This window comes from Marmota monax, unplaced genomic scaffold, assembly GCF_021218885.2.
Source record: "Marmota monax isolate L192 unplaced genomic scaffold, Marmota_monax_Labrador192_F-V1.1 WCK01_AAM20220418_F8-fsc00015, whole genome shotgun sequence".
In the NCBI taxonomy this organism is placed as follows: Eukaryota; Metazoa; Chordata; class Mammalia; order Rodentia; family Sciuridae; genus Marmota; species Marmota monax.
The window spans coordinates 19,365,374-19,383,287 of record NW_026692194.1 but is presented as its reverse complement, the minus strand read 5'-3'; the positions used below and the strand labels follow the sequence as shown (position 1 = coordinate 19,383,287).

Genomic DNA, 17,914 nt, shown 5'->3' with positions numbered 1-17,914 from the left:
GGAGTGCCATATCCCTAGCCCTTTTTATTTTTTGAGATAGGAGCTCACTAAATTGCTTAGGGCCTTGCTAAATTGCCGAGGCTGGCTTTGAACTTTTGATCCTCCTGCCTCAGTCTCTGAGCTGCTGGTGTTACAGGCATGTGCCTCCGCTGCTTGGCCCCTTTATCAATATCTTAACATAATAAACAATTATGGTTCAAATTCGGGCCTTCACATCAGTACTAAGAAAGGATCCTTTCCTTCTGCAGTGCCTCTCTAGTGCCCTCTGCTGACCAAGCTTCAGATCCACTTTCACAGAGCAGGCAAAAAAAAAATGGGTGAATTTTATTCAGGCTTGCTCAACTACCTGTAATCCTAGCGACTCTGGAGGCTGAGGTAGGAGGATGGAAAATTCAAAGCCAGCCTCAGCAAGAGCAAGGTGCTAAGCAACTCATTGAGACCCTTTCTCTAGATAAAATACAAAGTCGGGCTGGGGTTGTGGCTCAGTGGTTGAATGCCTCTGAGTTCAATCCCTAGTACTGCCCCCTCCCCACCCGCAAAAGGGGAAGTTTGAAAGGGGCAATAAATCACTAACTGGCACATTCTTCAACACATTGCTTTCTAGTCTGTCCTATTTCTTCTGAATATATTCTTACTAAGGTTGACGCTGACTAATTAGCAATGAATATTCTCCAAGGTCTGTCACTGTGCTGAATGTTCACTGATTTCTTCTGGTTATTTTTCTCTTCCATTGACCATATCGATACTGATGTTCCCAGGATTTGTCCTTATTTCTTCCACCATGCGGCCTGTGCAATAGTTTCATTAATGAGGTTCTTGGCATAAAAGTTAGCTAGAAGAGATCGAAATAAAGCACACAGACTCAGTTACCTTATTTCTATTGCCAGGTCCGAGACGGCTCCCCTCTCTGGCTGCAACCTCTAACCGCCCAGCAGGGCAGCAAGGATTACTCAGGGCTAGCAGGAGAGAGAGAGCGAGCCCGCCAGGGAGTAGCCTTTTATTGGGGAACAAGAAATTCAGGGGATAATTCCATCCAATGAAGGTTGAGGGGGGGCCCGCACTCCAAGGTCAGGGTCAGTGATTGGGCCCCCGGGGTCAGTGGTCAGTCACACCCCCACACCGACGGGTTCTCTCATCAGGAGAGGGCCAGGAAAATTCCGACACAGCCAGAAGCCTCAGACCCAAACCGGGAGTCACCCAGTCACGCATGAGAATGGCTCCCCACATATTTCTGTCTTTCCTCCTAGAGGACTTCATCCATTCTCTTGACTTAGTTACCATCTGACTATATGATAACAGATGCACAATCCATTTCTGTTCATCTTAAATTTTAGACTGTTTCAATGATGTCACGTCTTTCTCCATAAACCTTTCATCCCTCCCTCTTTTTCCCTCCCTCCCATAAGAGGGTCTCATGCATCTTAGTCAAGTGCTGTATCACTGAGCTACATCCTCAGCCCCACTTTATTTATTGTTTTCTCAGAATCAGTTAATGCCCACACCATGAACCAAGTCCAAAATTCCTTTCCTTTTCACCTCCATTCTTCTAGTTGCCAGACCCTGTGATTCTCCTTCAGAAATGTTTTTCTCTAATGTCTTAAACATTTTCACTGATCTCTGCCACCAATTTATTGCATCTCTCCTGAACAATCTAGTGACCGAAAATTATTTGCCTAAAGTTGTTTTTCCCCCCAATTCTGTATATAGAACCTCATGTATGCTAGGCAAGCATTTTATCACTCAGCTATATCCTTAGTCCCTTGCCAGTTATGTTTATAAATTCAGTTTCCCAAGTGAGATAGGGAATTATATGAAACTTAAGTAAGACACAATTATTTAATATAACGTAAGAGTTTATCATCAGCAGTTAATACATCTATATGGTTGAATAAACAGATACTGTTAAAACAACCTCTTATACAAAATGATTACAAGCACATATTCAACTCTAATTTGAAGCTGGTCTTCAAGCATGCCAAATCCTCAATGACATTTTGTAGGAAAAAATATCTGGAATCATCAGCTATCTTCTAAGTCTGGTTAAAGGTCATTGTCCTCTGTCAGGGCTAATAGCCTGCTGGATGAATTTTCTAGACTTTATGCCAGTTAAAGTCTTACCAGAAATGGTAATGACTTCCTCAACAGGAACCATATGTAAAAAACTTAAAAAGTACCACACAACTTTACTGGGCCTGGTGGTGCATGCTTGTAATCCAGCAACTCAGATGCCGAAGTAGGAGGATCCCAAGTTTGAGGTCAGTCTCAGCAAGTTAGCAAGACCCTGTCTCAAAATTAGAAAAACAAGAACTGGGGCCGGGCAACAAGAACTGGGGCCGGGCACAGTGGTGCATACTCATAATCCCAGCAGCTTGGGAGGCTGAGACAGGAGGATCACAAGTTCAAACCCAGCCTCAGCAAAAAGCAAAGCTCTAAGCAACTCAGTGAGACTCTGTCTCTAAGTAAAATACAAAATAGGGTTGGGGATGTGGTTCAGTGGTCAAGTGTCCCTGAGTTCAACCCCCAGTACTGCCCCCGCCCCCGCAAAAAAAAAAAAAAAAAAAAAAGAAAGAAAACTGGGGATGTTGCTCAGTGGTTAAGGCTCACTGGGTTAAATCTTAGGTACCAAAAACAAACAAGCAAACAAAAAACAACTTAGGAGTCTGAAACAAGAGGATCACAAGTTCATGTGCCACCTGGACAACTTAGCAAAACCCTGTTTCAAAAAATACAGAGGCTGGAGATACAGGTCAATTGGGAGAGTGCTTGCCTCCCCTCGCATGCACAGTTCAATCCCCAGCAGCATCAAAAAAAAAAAACAACAAAAGGGAGCCTGGTGCAGTGGCTCTGGAGGCTGAGGCAGAAGGGTCATGAATTCAAAGCCAGCCTCAGCAACAGGGATATGTTAAGCAACTCAGTGAAACCTAGGCTCTAAATAAAATACAAAAAGGCTGGGGATGTGTTTCACCGGTTAAGCACCCCTGGTTTTAATCCCTGGTACCAAAAAAAAAAAGGGCTGGGAATGTAGCTCTTTGATAAAACACACCTGGCCTGAGTTCAAACCTCAATAGCACAAAACAAAACAACAACCCCCAAATCAGTAGATGTTGATAAAATGTTTGCCACTATTACTTACTATTTTGTATACTGGTGATTGAACTCAGGGGCACTCAACCACTGACTTGCTTAACACCTCACCGTTGCTGAGGCTGGCTATGAACTTGTGATCTTCCTGTCTCAGCCTCCTGAGCCACTGGGATTACAGCTGTGTGCCACCATACCTGGCACCAATATTATTAACTGTGAATAAACATACATAAGTATCATCCCTGTCCTTTCCAGGTGTACAGTAAGAAAGGCAAATATATTCCTAAAACAACATGGTAAATATTGTAATAAAATCTAAGAATTAAGTGGGACATTGGAGGAAAATGCAAATAATTACACTTGTGGAAGCTGAGCAGGCTTTCCTAAGATGTCTGAGTTGAGGACAAGAGGAAAATCCAGAGTGGGCAATACAAAGGACTGGGGAGGGCGAAGTGTGTGAGGAAGTCGCAAGGTGCAAAGGAAAGGAAGTTCTTGGCCGCAGATCAGAGTTAGGGAAAGAAGAGCGGAATGTTGCCAAGTTAGCCACGTTGCTGGGAAGGTCATGTGCAGTCAAATGGTCCAAAATTTCTTCAATTATCCAAAGCATTTGAATTTTAACCTGTAGGCCATTTGTTTCTGAATTGAACTGATTGTCAAGAATACTCAAGAAGCTGATTTATTTTTGTTTTTATACTTAGGGGATAGAATCCAGGGGGCTTTACCCCTGAGTTACATCCCTAGCCCTTTAAAAAATAATAATAATAATTTTTGAGACATTATCTCACTAAGTTGCCCATGCTGGCCTTGAACTTAGGATTTTCTTTCCTCCTAGAAATTCTAAACCTCCTAGAATTGCAGGGAGTATAGGCATTCACCATCACTCCTCCAGACCACAGAAACTTTTAAAAAAAGACTGAAAGGCCCTTTCTTCCAGACATTACAACTCATTATAGGTGAGTGGGACTCAGATATGTGTTTGAAAAGCTGCTAGGGTGATTTTGCTGCAGAATATTTTGGGGCCCCTTCTTTGGGGGAAGAGTGACCACTTAAGAGTGCGATACTTGTAAGTATGGCCTTAGGCTTTAGCCTGAGCAATTCCATTTTAAAACTTCATTTTAAAATAAACCTTCAGGGCTGGGGATGTGGCTCAAGCAGTAGCGTGCTCGCCTGACATGCGTGTGGCCCGGGTCCGATCCTCAGCACCACATACAAACAAAGATGTTGTGTTCACTGAAAACTAAAAAATAAATAAATAAATAAATATTAAAATTAAAAAATAAAATAAAATAAACCTTCAGTCTCACTAGGAAAGCCTACAAAGCTCTCCAATATGTCATCAGGCATAGCCTGATAAAAGCAAGTCACTTTCCACAACCCTGGTAAGAGTCAGGATGAAGTCACATGTCATTTGTTGTAACCCTGATAAGAGTCAAAAGTGTAATATCAGGGCGGAAATCACCAAACCATATGTCCTGACTCTAAATGCAAGATGTCACTAAGAAACCTGGTGAGGGCTGGGGAATGTGGCTCAAGCTGTAGCGCGCTCTCCTGGCTTGCCCGGGTCACTGGGCTCTATCCTCAGCACCACATAAAAACAAAGTAAAGATGTTGCGTCCACCGAAAACTTAAAAATAAATAAATAAATAAATATTAAAAAATTCTAAAAAAAAATGAAAGAGACCTGGTGATAGGGACCCAAAGGGCGACCAGGAGCTCCCAAAATTTAGTATAAATGATGGAACAAATGAACAGACTCTGGATCCAGCTGACACTGATGCACACAAGCTTGAGCCTGATGAGGACCTAGACTGACATCCCAACTCTTCTCATCATCTACCTAATCCTCTGCATTGTCCTCACAACTCTCAAACTCTACAGCAGCCTCTTGACCCTGGTAAGGACTGTGACATTGTCTTAAAACAGTGTCCTCAGCCAGCCACCAACTCCACACCAGGAGAAGCCTCTAAGGGTTCCTGACCTGGTTGCTGCGGTCTGAGGGAGTGTGCATCTGCTGTACTTATGATCTAAGGCTTAAGACTCTAAACCTAGCACTTAAGCTTAGCATGCAGAGGGAATGTCTGTAATAGGTCTGTCATGATTAAGTGTTTGCAGTGCTTAAAAATTAACTTAGAATTGTTCGCCTTGAATTGATCATGTCTATTGCAGTACCCAGCATTAAGTGTTATTTCTTGATTAAGAACGTATAGAGCGAAAAGTGTATTGAGTGATTTTCAATAAAGCATTGAAAAAGGGCATAGCACTTGGACATTCTTTCTCTCTCCCCTTGACTGCAGATGTTACACCTTTGCCTACAGCGACAATACCTTTCTAAGGTATTAAGTCAGCAGAAGGAATACTGACTTCCTCCAGGTCATTGCTTAAGGTTTAAAAATATTCCAACCCCCTCACCTTCTGAATTTTTTCTTACCCAAACACTTGGCAACATTTAGGTTATCTACTACATTACCTGAATCCATTCATTAGAAGGTAAGCAGAACAAATGTTGTGAGTTTTCTTCTTTTTTTAAATTTTAATATTTATTTATTTATTTTTTAGTTTTCGGCAGATACAACATCTTTGTTTTTTGTATGTGGTGCTGAGGATCGAACCCTGGCCGCACGCATGCCAGGCGTGCGCGCTACCGCTTGAGCCACATCCCCAGCCCATGTTGTGAGTTTTCTACTTGCTGGTGATCCCCAGAACCAAGAACACTATGGCACCTTTCAGGCCTTATAAATGTTTTTCCTTTTTTCTCCCCTTCCTTTCCGGGGAAGAGCACTGAACCCAGAACCTCCCACATGCCAAGCACTCTACAACGGAAAGATACCCCCCAGGCCCTAACTTAATTTTGAGGGGGGGGGGCTACCGGGGATTGAACCCAGGGCGCTTAACCACTGAGCCACGTCCCCAGACCTTTTTATTTTTTGAGACACGGCCTCGCTCAATTGCTGAGGCTAGCCTCCAATTTTGTGATCCTGATCCTCCTGCTTTAGCCTCTAGAGGCACAGGGATTAAAGGCGTGAGCGACCACGCCCCGCTAAATCAATGTTTTCCAATGAATTCAACGGATGGGACAATGAAAAAAAAAAAAATCTGGCTAACAGGGAGCAGTAAAAAGGCTGTGGAGTATAAACCTGAAATATTGACGTTGGCAGTTTGCTTAGAAAGGAAAAGGGAGAGTGTCCCGGGAACAAGTTTAAAAACATACTGAAAGAAGGAAGGCTAGGTTTTGTTTTCAAGCTTCTTCGTGATTTTATCACCAAGCTTCAAGGTACAAAATAAACTCAATAGCTTCCCATCTGGTCACCGCCTACCCCAGCTGCCCGCCCACCTGGGCTGCAAGAGGCGCACCCAGGAAAACCCGGAGAACTGATCCATTTTAAGGATTTGCGTCCGAGGGTCTGCAGGTGACCCCGCAGGCATGCGCAGTAAGCAGAGTCCTCAGCGTGCGCGGGAAGCTGGACGGCGTCCGTTTATGATTGGCTACCGCGGCGGACTCCCACCCACCGAGGTACAACACTGGATGCTGATTGGACGCGGCCTCAGAGGCCGGACGCCGCCGGGGGGCCGAGGGAGGGGAGGCGGGAAACATCCTGGTGGGTGCTGGGTCGTGCTGCTCCCTCCGTTCGTCTGTAGATAGGTTCCGAAATGGCGGTGCAACCGAAGGAAACGCTGCAGTTGGAAAGCGCGGCCGAGGTCGGCTTCGTGCGCTTCTTCCAGAGCATGCCAGAGAAGCCGACCACCACCGTGCGCCTCTTCGACCGGGGCGACTTCTACACGGCTCACGGCGAGGACGCGCTGCTGGCCGCCCGAGAGGTGTTCAAGACCCAGGGGGTGATCAAGTACTTGGGTCCTGCAGGTGAGACTGGGCGGCGCGGGTTCCAGAGGACCGGGCTCCCGGGGCCTGTGGGCGGCTCCGGGGCCTGTGGGCGGCTCCCGTGCCCTGTCGGGAAGTGGGCGGCGGGCAGCTTTCCTGCGCCGAGCTCCGGGGGTGCTAACGATGCTTCCCCCAAAGGGAATTCCGCTTTCTTCGGTGCCTGCACCGCCAGGGAGGAGCGGCCGCGCACCTGGGCTCCCAGCGAACCCTCCTGGAATGTTTCTGGAGCCAGGTGCTCGGTTGCATTTTCCCGCAGTCTCGCCTCGGCGGGATAGATGTCTGTAACTGCATCCAGCAGCCCAGGAATGCGACTTACGATGGTGGAGGTGTTGATAACTTCATTGTGTTACCCACTTCAATTTGCTCACAACAACACGCCATTTTTACCGTTAGTCCCTCTCGGGGACCTGTAATGGACCGCTTCAGGTGAAGGGAAGTGTGGAGAAGCGGTCACCACTATGAGCTCGTGCTGGAGTCGGGCTCCCTGGATTCTGGTTGAGGCTCTCTCGCTTTATTTATGGCTGTGTGATCTTGAAGTGGTCATGGAAACCGTGTGCTTCAGCTCAGGATTCAGTGCTCTCTCTCTCTCTCTCTCTCTCTCTTTTTTTTTTTTTTTGTCACCTGGCCTTACCTGTGCAGCATCATTTCTTCCTGAAGGGCTACAAACTTTTCACTGTGTGTGGCTGGATGTTCTAGATGGTTAATGCTAATATCTTTTCTCCCTTGTTTCTTTGCTATTTCTTGGGGTTATGATAACGGAAAGAACATTCTGGGGGAGTAAAGGAGTTCTTTGCTGATCTTTATGCTGCTACGTGCAAATGGGATGTGGCTGGAAAATGTTTTATTCATTAGATAGAAATTTGTTGTCAGGGTTTTGGACGCTAGGTGAAAAGACCGTCTTCGCTCTCACAGAGCTCCCTTGAGCGGCGAGAGAGCAGAAATAATCGCAGTTCAAAGTGAAGCTAAGATGGAAGTGGAAGTAACAAGTTGGTCAGCAGGCATAGAAGCAGGATCACCAAAGACTGGAGACACCAGAAGAGGCATTACCAAAGATGCCAAATTTCACTTGAGACTTGGTTGACCGGGAGTATGCTGGGGAAGAGGGCCCTGAAAGGTTGATTAGTATTACTGGTGTAGAAAATTATGGGTGCAGGTAGATGGGATCAAGATCATGGACTGGGGGTGTGCCTCAGTGGTGAAGCTGTTGCTTGTCAGACTTAAGGCCCTGAGTTTGATTCCCAGCGTGGGGGTGGGGTGGGGGTGGGGAGATCACAAAAAGCTTTTTCTTTTTCGTGTGTGTGTGTGTGTGTGTGTGTGTGTGTGTGTGTGTCTGAGAGTGGAATCCAGGGCCTCTTGCATGCTAAGTAAGTGCTCTAACAGTTAGCTATATCCCCAGTCCATGAAAGGGTTTTTTATGTTGTAGGCAATGAGAGATCTGAAGACTTAAGTAAATACCCAGTAGACTGTTGGATCTCTTTGGCTGTAGTTTGGAGGATGGCAGAAGGGGGCAAGTGTAGAAGCATACAAGGAGTTAAAAGACCACCCAGGAATAGTTTATGGGTTGCTTCATAATTAATTAATGATGGTCTAAATTGCTTTCTAATTTTTACGTAGCTATTTTATGTTTGAGTTAGAGTAGTTTTTAGCATTTGATGTAAAAACTCTTTTTTAGAACAGGGGATTGAACCTAAGGGGTGCTTACCTATAGAGTCACGTCCCTGGCCTTTTTTATTTTTAATTTCCATTTATCTGTCTATCTATTTATTTATTGGTACCGGGGATTGAACTCTGGGGCACTAGAACACTGAGCCATATTCCCAGCCCTTTTTTGTATTTTATTTAGATACAGGGTCTCACTAAGTTGCCAAGGCTGGCTTTGAATTTGCAATCTTCCTGCTTCAGCCTCTCAAGTTGCTGGCATTATAGGCATGCTGTACCACGCCTAGCTGATGTGAAAAGTTCTCAACTTTCTCGTATAATTTGGATCACTGATTTTTCTAAATACCTATTCTAATACTTGGTTTTTTATTTTTTTTTTTCCTCCCTTCTCTTTACTGGGGATTGAGGTCGGGGCACTTTTCCACTGAGCCAAATTCCCAGCCTTTTTATATTTTATTTTGAGACAAGGTCTTACTAAATTGCTGAGGCTGGCCTTGAACTTGGAATCCTCCTGCCTCAGCCTCCCAAGTGCCTGGGATTACAGGCGTGGTTTTTCTGATTTACATTATGAAAGGAATTATGGGTGCTAAGTATTACATCTGTTTATTGGGAAGAAAATGTAGTATGAACATTCAGAAATCTTATTTTGAAGCATAGATTTTTTTTTTTTTAATATAATGCTTTTATTTTGTTGCCCTTGAAGATTAAAATGTGGTTTTTTTTGCTGGGATATAGCTTGGTGGCAGGAGTGCTTGCCTGGTATGCCTCAGTTCAGTCCCCAGTACTGCCAAAAACCAAACAAGCAAAAAACAGTGTTTTGCAGGGATGTTTTCTTAGACTAACCTAGATGGTCCCTTCATCTTAATCATGTTGAGAATGTGGCTAGAGGTGAATTTAACTTTCCGAAGAGGTCAGCAAAGAAATGTGTGTTATTCTCAAGGATCTCTTTCTTACATTAGAGACTTAATTCTGCAGGCATATTTAAATATTGTTCTAGTCTTTATTTGGGCAGTATAATAAGAATTATAAAAAGATTGAAACTTTATTACTAGAAGTTGACAAAAGTAATTGAAAAAGGGAAGAAGTCCAGCCCAAAATGTACCATTGTTTCCCAAAGCTGGTAAATTATCCGAAGTGAAATGTAAGCTTGGAATATTATTCAGGCTTAAAAATGAAGACCCTAACTAGGTGCGGTGGTGCACCCTGTAATCCTATTGGCTTGTCTGGGGCAGAGGCAGGAGGATCAGAGTTTAAAGCCAGCCTCAGCAATTTAGCAGGTGTGCTAAGCAACTCAGTGAGACCCTGTCTCTAAATAAAATACAAAAATAGGGCTGGGGGTGTGGCTCAGTGGTCAAGTGCTCCTGAGTTCAATCCCTAGTACCAAAAAAAGAAAAAGAAGACCCTGAATTTTTTGATATGTATGAAACTTGAGTACATTATGCTAAGTGAAATAAGCCAGGCACAGAAAAAAAATACTGCATGATCTCATTTACATGTGGACTCTCAAAACAGTCAACTACATAGAAACAGTGGAATGATGATTACCAGGAGCAGAAAGGAAATAGGGAGTCAGAGGGTACAGAGTTGTAGTTATATAGAATTAACAACTAGAGATCTAATTTGCTATCTCTAGTGATCCTAGAGGACTATAGTTAATGTTGTATCTTGCAGATTTACCAAGAGAGTAGATTTTAGGTGCTTTCCCCACAAAAGGTAACTGTGAATTAATGGTTGTGTTAGTTTGCTTGACTATAATAATAATTTCACTATGCATATGTATGTTAAATGTGTTTGAAACACCAGCTACTCGGGAAGATCTCAAGTTCAAGGCCATCCTGGACAACTCAGTCTCAATATACAAAAGGGCCAGAGATATAATTCAGTTTTAAAGTATCCCCTGAGTTCAGTCCCCAGTACCACAAAACAATGTGTTGTATACAATTTAAGATAATGAACAGAAGGAAATAGTTCTTTAAATTATTGCACTGAATACTTAAAATCCATCCATATCTGTCCTACCAGGAGACTGACTTCCCGTATTATTTCTGCAATCCTAAATGCATCTAAATTTTCTGCCCCAAAGTCTTCATACTACTTTGTTCTGTCTCTGTTCTCCCTCCTTTGACTCCTAACAATTGTTCCTCTTTTTTTTTCCTAAACTTTTCTGCTGTTTATTTTTAGTTCGTATTCCATGGAAAACAATTTTCTGTTTGTTTCTGGCCTCCTCATCTGCCCAAACCTGAAATCCAATACTCTTTTGAGAAATCCTATTCAGTATTATATACAAACCAGAGCATTGGTATCACTTGGGTGTTTGTTAGAGTTTGGGAATATGAGGCCCCACTCCAGACTTGCCAAATTGGAATTTTCGTTTAAGGATATCCTCAGTGATTTCTATACATCCCAGTTTCTGAGGAGCCTTTTAGAGTAGAATGATTTCCTGGTTAGGCTGTACTTCCAGTTTTGACAAATCTTAGACCTGTCATTCCTCCTTATTTTTTTTAATGCATTTTTCTTTTGTTGCCCAGGCTGGCCTGTAACTCAAGATCTTCCTGCCTCAATTCTAGAGTATAGAATGTATTCCATGTGAGTATGGAATTACAGGTGCATGCCAAAACATCCAGCTCCTTTCCCTATTTTCTCTTTCAAATGGTACTGAGGATTGAACCTAGGGCCGGGCTACGCAAGTGTTTTTTCACTGAGTCATGTCCCCAGCCTCATAGTAAATTTTAGAATATTTTCATCTATTTAGAAAGAAACCCATACCCTTTGTTAGTTAGTCCCTGTTTCCCCCCAAAATCTTTCCAGCCCTAAGCAGCCAGTATCTACTTGGCATGTAAATGGAATCATATAGTATGTGGTCTTTTGTTTCAAGGTTCATATGTGTTATAATTATATTTCATTCCTTGTGTATGAGGGTACTAGGGATTGAACTCAGGGACTCTCTATCACTGAACTATATATACCCCCAGCCCTTTTTTATTTTTTACTTTGAGACAGGGTCTTGTTAAGTTGTTCCAGCTGGCCTTGAACTTGGGATCCTCCTGTCTTAGACTCTGGAGTAGCAGACATGTGCCATCACACCTTATGGATTTTTTTAAATGATTTTTTTGTCATAAGCACAAGAAAACTTACATGGAGTTCAACTAGTTCGATTAATGGAACAATCAGTCAGTCTGGTTTGCCTGGGACTGATGGGTTCCTGAAACAGGACTTTTCAGTAGTGAAGTTGGGGAAGGCTTGGGCAAACCCAAATGAGTTGTTACCTTCTGTGCTATGCAAAAGTGGGAAATAATTTAAATGGGGCCTGCCATTGTATGCTGAAGTTCTGATCCATAGTGAATGCTGGTTAGGATATTTAAATCTGCTGCAACCTAGATAGGCCTCTGAGAATTTGAGTACTGGTTTTGCTGAATGAAAATCTAGAAAAGGTATTTGTAATTTTCATGCAACTTGCTTTCTAAATGCAAACTACAGAAACAGCAAATCTGTTCAATTCAAGAAAATGTGGGTGTGTTGAACTTACTGAGATGAAAACTGAGGCCTAAAAAGTGCTTTGATAAGAATTTGAATTAGTTGACTGTATTTTTTAAATTGGGAGATTTCATGAAAAAAATTTATATTGTGAGATTCTTTTGAAAAATCTGGGGCTGGGGTATGGTAGAGTGCTTGTCTAGTGTGCTTAAGGCCCAGGGCCCAGCACTGCAAAACAAAAATAAAAATCCACCAAGTTGGAAACTTTGGACAGAAATATTCCTGTAGTTCAGCATTAAGATGGTACTGAATAGTAGCTGTTCCCTCTGACCTAAAGAGTCCAGAGTCTTCCTTTATCACCTTTTTGTTACAGGTCCCATGATTACTTAGGTCTTTGTTGAAGCTATATGCCATCTATCAGATCTATTATCTTGGATCTCTATTGCTTATTTGTTATCTGCCTGGTCTGTAGATATTGCAGTTTGGATTAAATTATAAGAAATGTTCTAAGGGACCAACCTAGAGATTTGAGATTTGAGTGAATTTTAGGATGTCTGTTGGCAGTAGGGATTTCTGTCTGGTATGTAAAATTAATTACCTGATTGGGGCCTAAGCTGTGTCCCAAATTTTGAGTATAAATCTTTTCCTTTTCTTTCTTTCTTTCTTTTTTTTTTTTTTTTTCCTTTTTTTGGGTCCTCCTTCTTTCTCTCTCTCACTAGAGTTTGAACTCAAGGAAACTCAACCACTCTATTCCCTACCACAGTCTCTCTGGATTGCATACAGCTTTACTAGATTCTAAGGCTGATTTTGAACGTGCAGTCCTCCTTTTTCAGACTCCCGAGCCTCTGGGATTACAGGCATGTGCCACTATGCTCTGCTGCCATTTATTTATTTATATTTGTTATTTGTATGTTACCCCCAGCCCTGCCATTATCTTTTCATTTTTGGTGGTGATGGTGGGGCTACAGGAATTGAACCCAGGGAAGCTTACCACTGAGCCACATCCCCAGCCCTTTTTATGTTGAGATAGGTGGCCTTGGAACTTGTAATCCTTCTGCCTTAGCCTCCCAAGTCACTAGGATTAGAGGTGTGAGCCACCAGACCCAGCAGCAAGTGTATACTCTAAACTAATAATTCATGCTATCTGTATTTGACAAAAACGGAACACCCCTTCTTAGCATTGAACCAGTTGGAAACTTTGGACAGAAATATTCCTGTAGCTACAATCCTAGCCATTTTTATTTTTTATTTTGAGACATGGTTTCACTAAGTTGCCCACGGAGGCTTGGAATTTGTGATCCTCCTGCCTCAGCCTTCCAAGGCAGGGATTATAGGCATGGGATACCATGTCTGGAGAAAATTTAGTATTCTACTTGACAGTGTGGGTGGTTTTATTTATTTTACAAAGAAACTGATATCTGCCAATTAAAACCTAGCTGAAACACTTATTTTTCATGTAAGACTGCGTCTCCACTGTGGAACTATTAACATTTTGGACTAAACAAATAACTTGATATTGTGAAGAGTGTCATTTTAAATTTTTTTGTGGTTGTGAAACTGGAGTTTCTCCACTTCTAAGCTGACTGGTGGGTCTGCCTAAGCTGCAAGCCTCTGTAGCTCAGAAAGTCTGTTTCTTCTCTATTACCATTAAGTGACATGTTGCAGCTCTTAATGGCAGACTGTGACCTCCAGTGTTTCAGCAGACCCCAGTAGTTCACTGCCAATTTCTTCTTTCTGGGTTCTTATCTCACGGATTGGAAGAATGAAATCCTCAGGCAAGGATGAATGAGTGTAAGAGTAGGATTTATGCAGTGTAAATAGAAACAGAACTCTAACAGGGCAATAGGGATCTGATAGGGGTTGCTGCTTGAGTGTGCTAAGCTGGGGGTTTATATTAGCACTTGGGACACTGCTATTAGTCCAAATTTTTGCTAATCATGGTTTAGAAAAGTACTGATACTATTGGTTAACCATTGAGTTTGAACTTGCGTTCAGGTCTGACCCATTTCTGTGGCTGCTCACCTGCAATCCCGGCTTCCTGGGGGGTTGAGGTTGGCGGATCATGGATGCTTGGGGGAGCTCCAGTGCTGTGTGGAGCAGGTAATAAATATGATTGGTGACCTGGATGTGTAGGGGACTGTGGTGAAAGAAAGACTTTGCAGTACTCCTTTGAACCTTTGAATTTTGAGCTATGTGAATGAATAATGACTTTTTGGGGTGGTGGTGGTGGTTTTGCACATGCTAGACAAGTGCCCTACCAGTGAGCTACATTCCCAGCTCTTTTTTAAATTAAAATTTTTTAATTTTGAGAAATAGACTAGTACTGAACTTGGAATCTGTTTGTCTCAGCCTCTGAAGTAGCTGGGATTTTAGTTGTGGGCCACTATGCCCAGCCAGCTTTTGGTGTTTTTGTTTTTGTTGTAATACTTGGGTTTGAACCCAGGAGCACTTCACCACTGAACCTTATCCCTAGACCTTTTTATGTTTTATTTTGAGACAGGGTCTTGCCAAGGCTGGCTTTGAAATCGTGACCATCCTGCCTCAGCCTCTTGTCACTGTTCCTGTCTCAAAAAAGGGCCAGGGACACTCTCCTGGGTTCAATCCCCCCATACCAAAATAAAACCACAACAACAAAAAGTTGGCTATATGCACGTACTGATTCTTTCGTCTTTATATTTTTTCCAGAATTTTAAGTTGTAGACTCCACAGGACCAGGGGAGTTAAGTCTTTTCACCATTTTATACCCTTTATCTGCTGTAGCTCCTGGGGCATACAGTAGTTCCTCCAGAAACAATTAATTGAGTGAGTTAGTTACCTGGGGCTGGAAGGATTGTTAGGTGCTTGAACACTTATCAAAATTGTAAAAAAATATTTATTTATTTGTTTTTTAGGAGCAAAGACTCTGCAGAGTGTTGTGCTTAGTAAAATGAATTTTGAATCTTTTGTAAAAGATCTTCTTCTTGTTCGTCAGTATAGAGTTGAAGTTTATAAAAACAGAGCTGGAAATAAGGCATCCAAGGAGAATGATTGGTATTTGGCATTTAAGGTAATTATCTTCCTTTTTAATAAACTCTTTTTTTTTAAGGGTAGAAAAAATTGTAAAGTATTTAACTAGATGTTTAATATGTTAGCCAGATTGTGATAATAAAATGCTTTGAGAAACTTTCATATAATTTAGCATGTGGTTGTTAAAAGGTTACAGTTCATGTGTTCGGAAATTTAGTAGCTCTCCATTATAAGATGTTTTTGAATACTCTTAACCTTGTCACAGTTCCTTAAAACTATTGATAATATCCTGTACATAAAGTTGAATTCCAGCATTAAACAAGGATTTTATTTTACTGTAATTAAAGAATAGCAAATAATTTGCATTGTCTCACTTATGTACACTTGTTATGTACACATTTGTATCTTTGTATTTACTCTGTTAGAATGTATATTTATATAAACCTGGAAATTTTGAATGTTGATCATATTTGAGCACTGTCACTGTGCTTCTAATGCCTTCAAGGAAATTAGTGCAACTGATCTTCCTTATCTGTGAGGCCATGTTTTTGTGCACACACAATACTTACATAAAGTGTTTTCTCAAATACTGGAATAAATTAATGGTTAAAATGTGGGGAAGGTGAGGTTTATTCTTGATAGGAATGAATGTGTAGTAAGAGGGACAGTGCTCTGGATTATAGCAGATTTCATTTCCTCTGTCCCTAATGTCTAATGTATGGCAAGTCGTTCAAACTTCTCCTGTATCTGTACCTCATAAATGGTAAAATTACAAGTTTTTTAAAGATATTTTCTGGTTTTAAATTTCTGTGAGCTCCCCCCACACACACACTCATTGTGTCATATAATATTCAGTATTTTGATGGAGCTGCTTCAAATATAGTGTAGTTCAATCTTTATCCCATATTTCCCCCACTCCATTGTAAATGTAGATATATAATATCTGGAAAAACTTAGCATCCCACATTGTAGACTTTGCTAGGAATTTTTTTTTTTTTTTAAGTTTTGTGGTATTGGGGATTGAACCCAAGGGCCCTTTACCACTGAACTACATCCCTAGCCCTTTTTATTTTTTATTTTGAGACAGGGTCTCACTAAGTTGCTTAAGCTAGCCTCAAACTTATTGTCCTCTTGCTTTAATCTCCTGAGATTATAGTTATGTCCTACCATGTCCAGTTTGGTCCAGATTTAATCAGCAATCCATAATTATAAAGAATTAAGAAATATGAAAAGATAAATGAGCATCATGATTATGATGCGAAAGAAATTAAAAGACTATTTGTGGCTACTGGTTGCTTAAATTTGGCTGTTACTGTGCTTATTTGAAGAACTGTGATTATTGCATGTGTAATACATATTGAGTATCCCTTATCTGGATGTTTAAGACCTGAAATGTTTTAGATTTTGAAATATTTTCATATAATATATTTTTAGAATAAGGCTTAACTCTAAACACAATTCGTTCATCTTTCATATATGTATACTTTTTACACATAGCCTGAAGGTAATTTTATACAACATTTTAAATAATTTTTTTAAAGTTTTTTTTTTTTAAAGAGAGAATTTTTTAAATATTTATTGTTTAGTTTTCGGTGGACAAAACATTTTTATTTTATTTGTATGTGGTGCTGAGGATCAAACCCAGCGCTGCGCGCATGCCATGCAAACGCGCTACCGCTTGAGCCACATCCCCAGCCCTTAAATAATTTTTGTGTAAACAGTTTTATGGTATGGAATTTTCCATTTAAGGCACCATGACAGTACTCCAAAAATTAACAGCAACCTGGGTTTAAGTATGTAGAAGCTCCCACTGGCAATTAAATCAGACCATTAGTTAGCTAATACAGTCTTAAGGAGATATTTTCAACCTTTTTGAAATATTGAAAATAGATCAAGGATCCTTTATTTGGAAATCATTGATCTAGGAAAATCTCTGTCTTTTACAGATAGATAAAGTGATCTAGTGAGGTGACTTTCCAAGGTCAATACTTAAGCTAATTATACTGCTCTTCTATATTATATAACTATTGTGTGAAAATACGAGTATATGTAACTAATGGGTAGTTTGGCAGAGTGTAGAAATTTAAGCAGAATTAAAAGGTTACTGGTTTGAGTAGTTTTACAACTGTGTGTATATAAATCCAGTGGCCACACTTAAAATTGAAAATCACTTTTGAAAGAATTATTTTTAAATGTGCCCAGGTGTTGTGAAAACAGCTGAACAGGGAGGATGTTACTTTATAGAACGTGTTAACAATAATTTGAATATGTGGTGATGAGCAATTTTTTAAAAAAATTAATAAAATTAATTAAGGTTGGACAATTCTTGTTTGCAAGTAAGATTTTAAAACTATTGAACAGTTTCTTAAAATTTTTCTTTATTTTTGCATAGGCTTCTCCTGGCAATCTTTCTCAGTTTGAAGACATTCTGTTTGGTAACAATGATATGTCAGCTTCCATTGGTGTTGTGGGCGTTAAAATGTCCACAGTTGATGGTCAAAGACAGGTTGGAGTTGGGTATGTTGATACCATACAGAGGAAGCTAGGACTGTGTGAATTCCCTGATAATGATCAGTTTTCCAATCTGGAGGCTCTCCTGATTCAGATTGGACCAAAGGAATGTATTTTACCAGGAGGAGAGACTGCTGGAGATATGGGGAAACTGAGGCAGGTAAGGAATTGGGTCTTAGTGACAGGGAATCTAAGTCTAGGAAACGTTCTTTAGTTCACAATTTGCTGTTTTATTTTTCAAAAAACATAATTTAAAAGTCTCCTCTTTTTTTTTTTTTTTCTTTAATGGTTTGAGACAGGATC

General features: G+C 41.1%; 1 protein-coding gene across 3 annotated transcripts in view; it reads left to right on the top strand.

Moving 5' to 3' along the window:
- Positions 1 to 6,653: 6,653 nt before the first annotated feature.
- Msh2 (mutS homolog 2) overlaps positions 6,654 to 17,914 on the top strand; it is a 61,942-nt gene continuing 50,681 nt past the window's right edge. For 2 of the 3 annotated variants that reach the window (XM_058573288.1, XM_058573286.1), the window contains exons 1-3: positions 6,654 to 6,943; positions 14,986 to 15,140; positions 17,493 to 17,771. In XM_058573288.1, coding sequence (XP_058429271.1) covers positions 6,733 to 6,943; positions 14,986 to 15,140; positions 17,493 to 17,771 — 645 coding nt within the window. In that variant the 5' untranslated portion in view covers positions 6,654 to 6,732. The remainder of the gene's footprint in view (positions 6,944 to 14,985; positions 15,141 to 17,492; positions 17,772 to 17,914) is intronic. The other variant, XM_046424670.2, reaches the window with a different exon arrangement.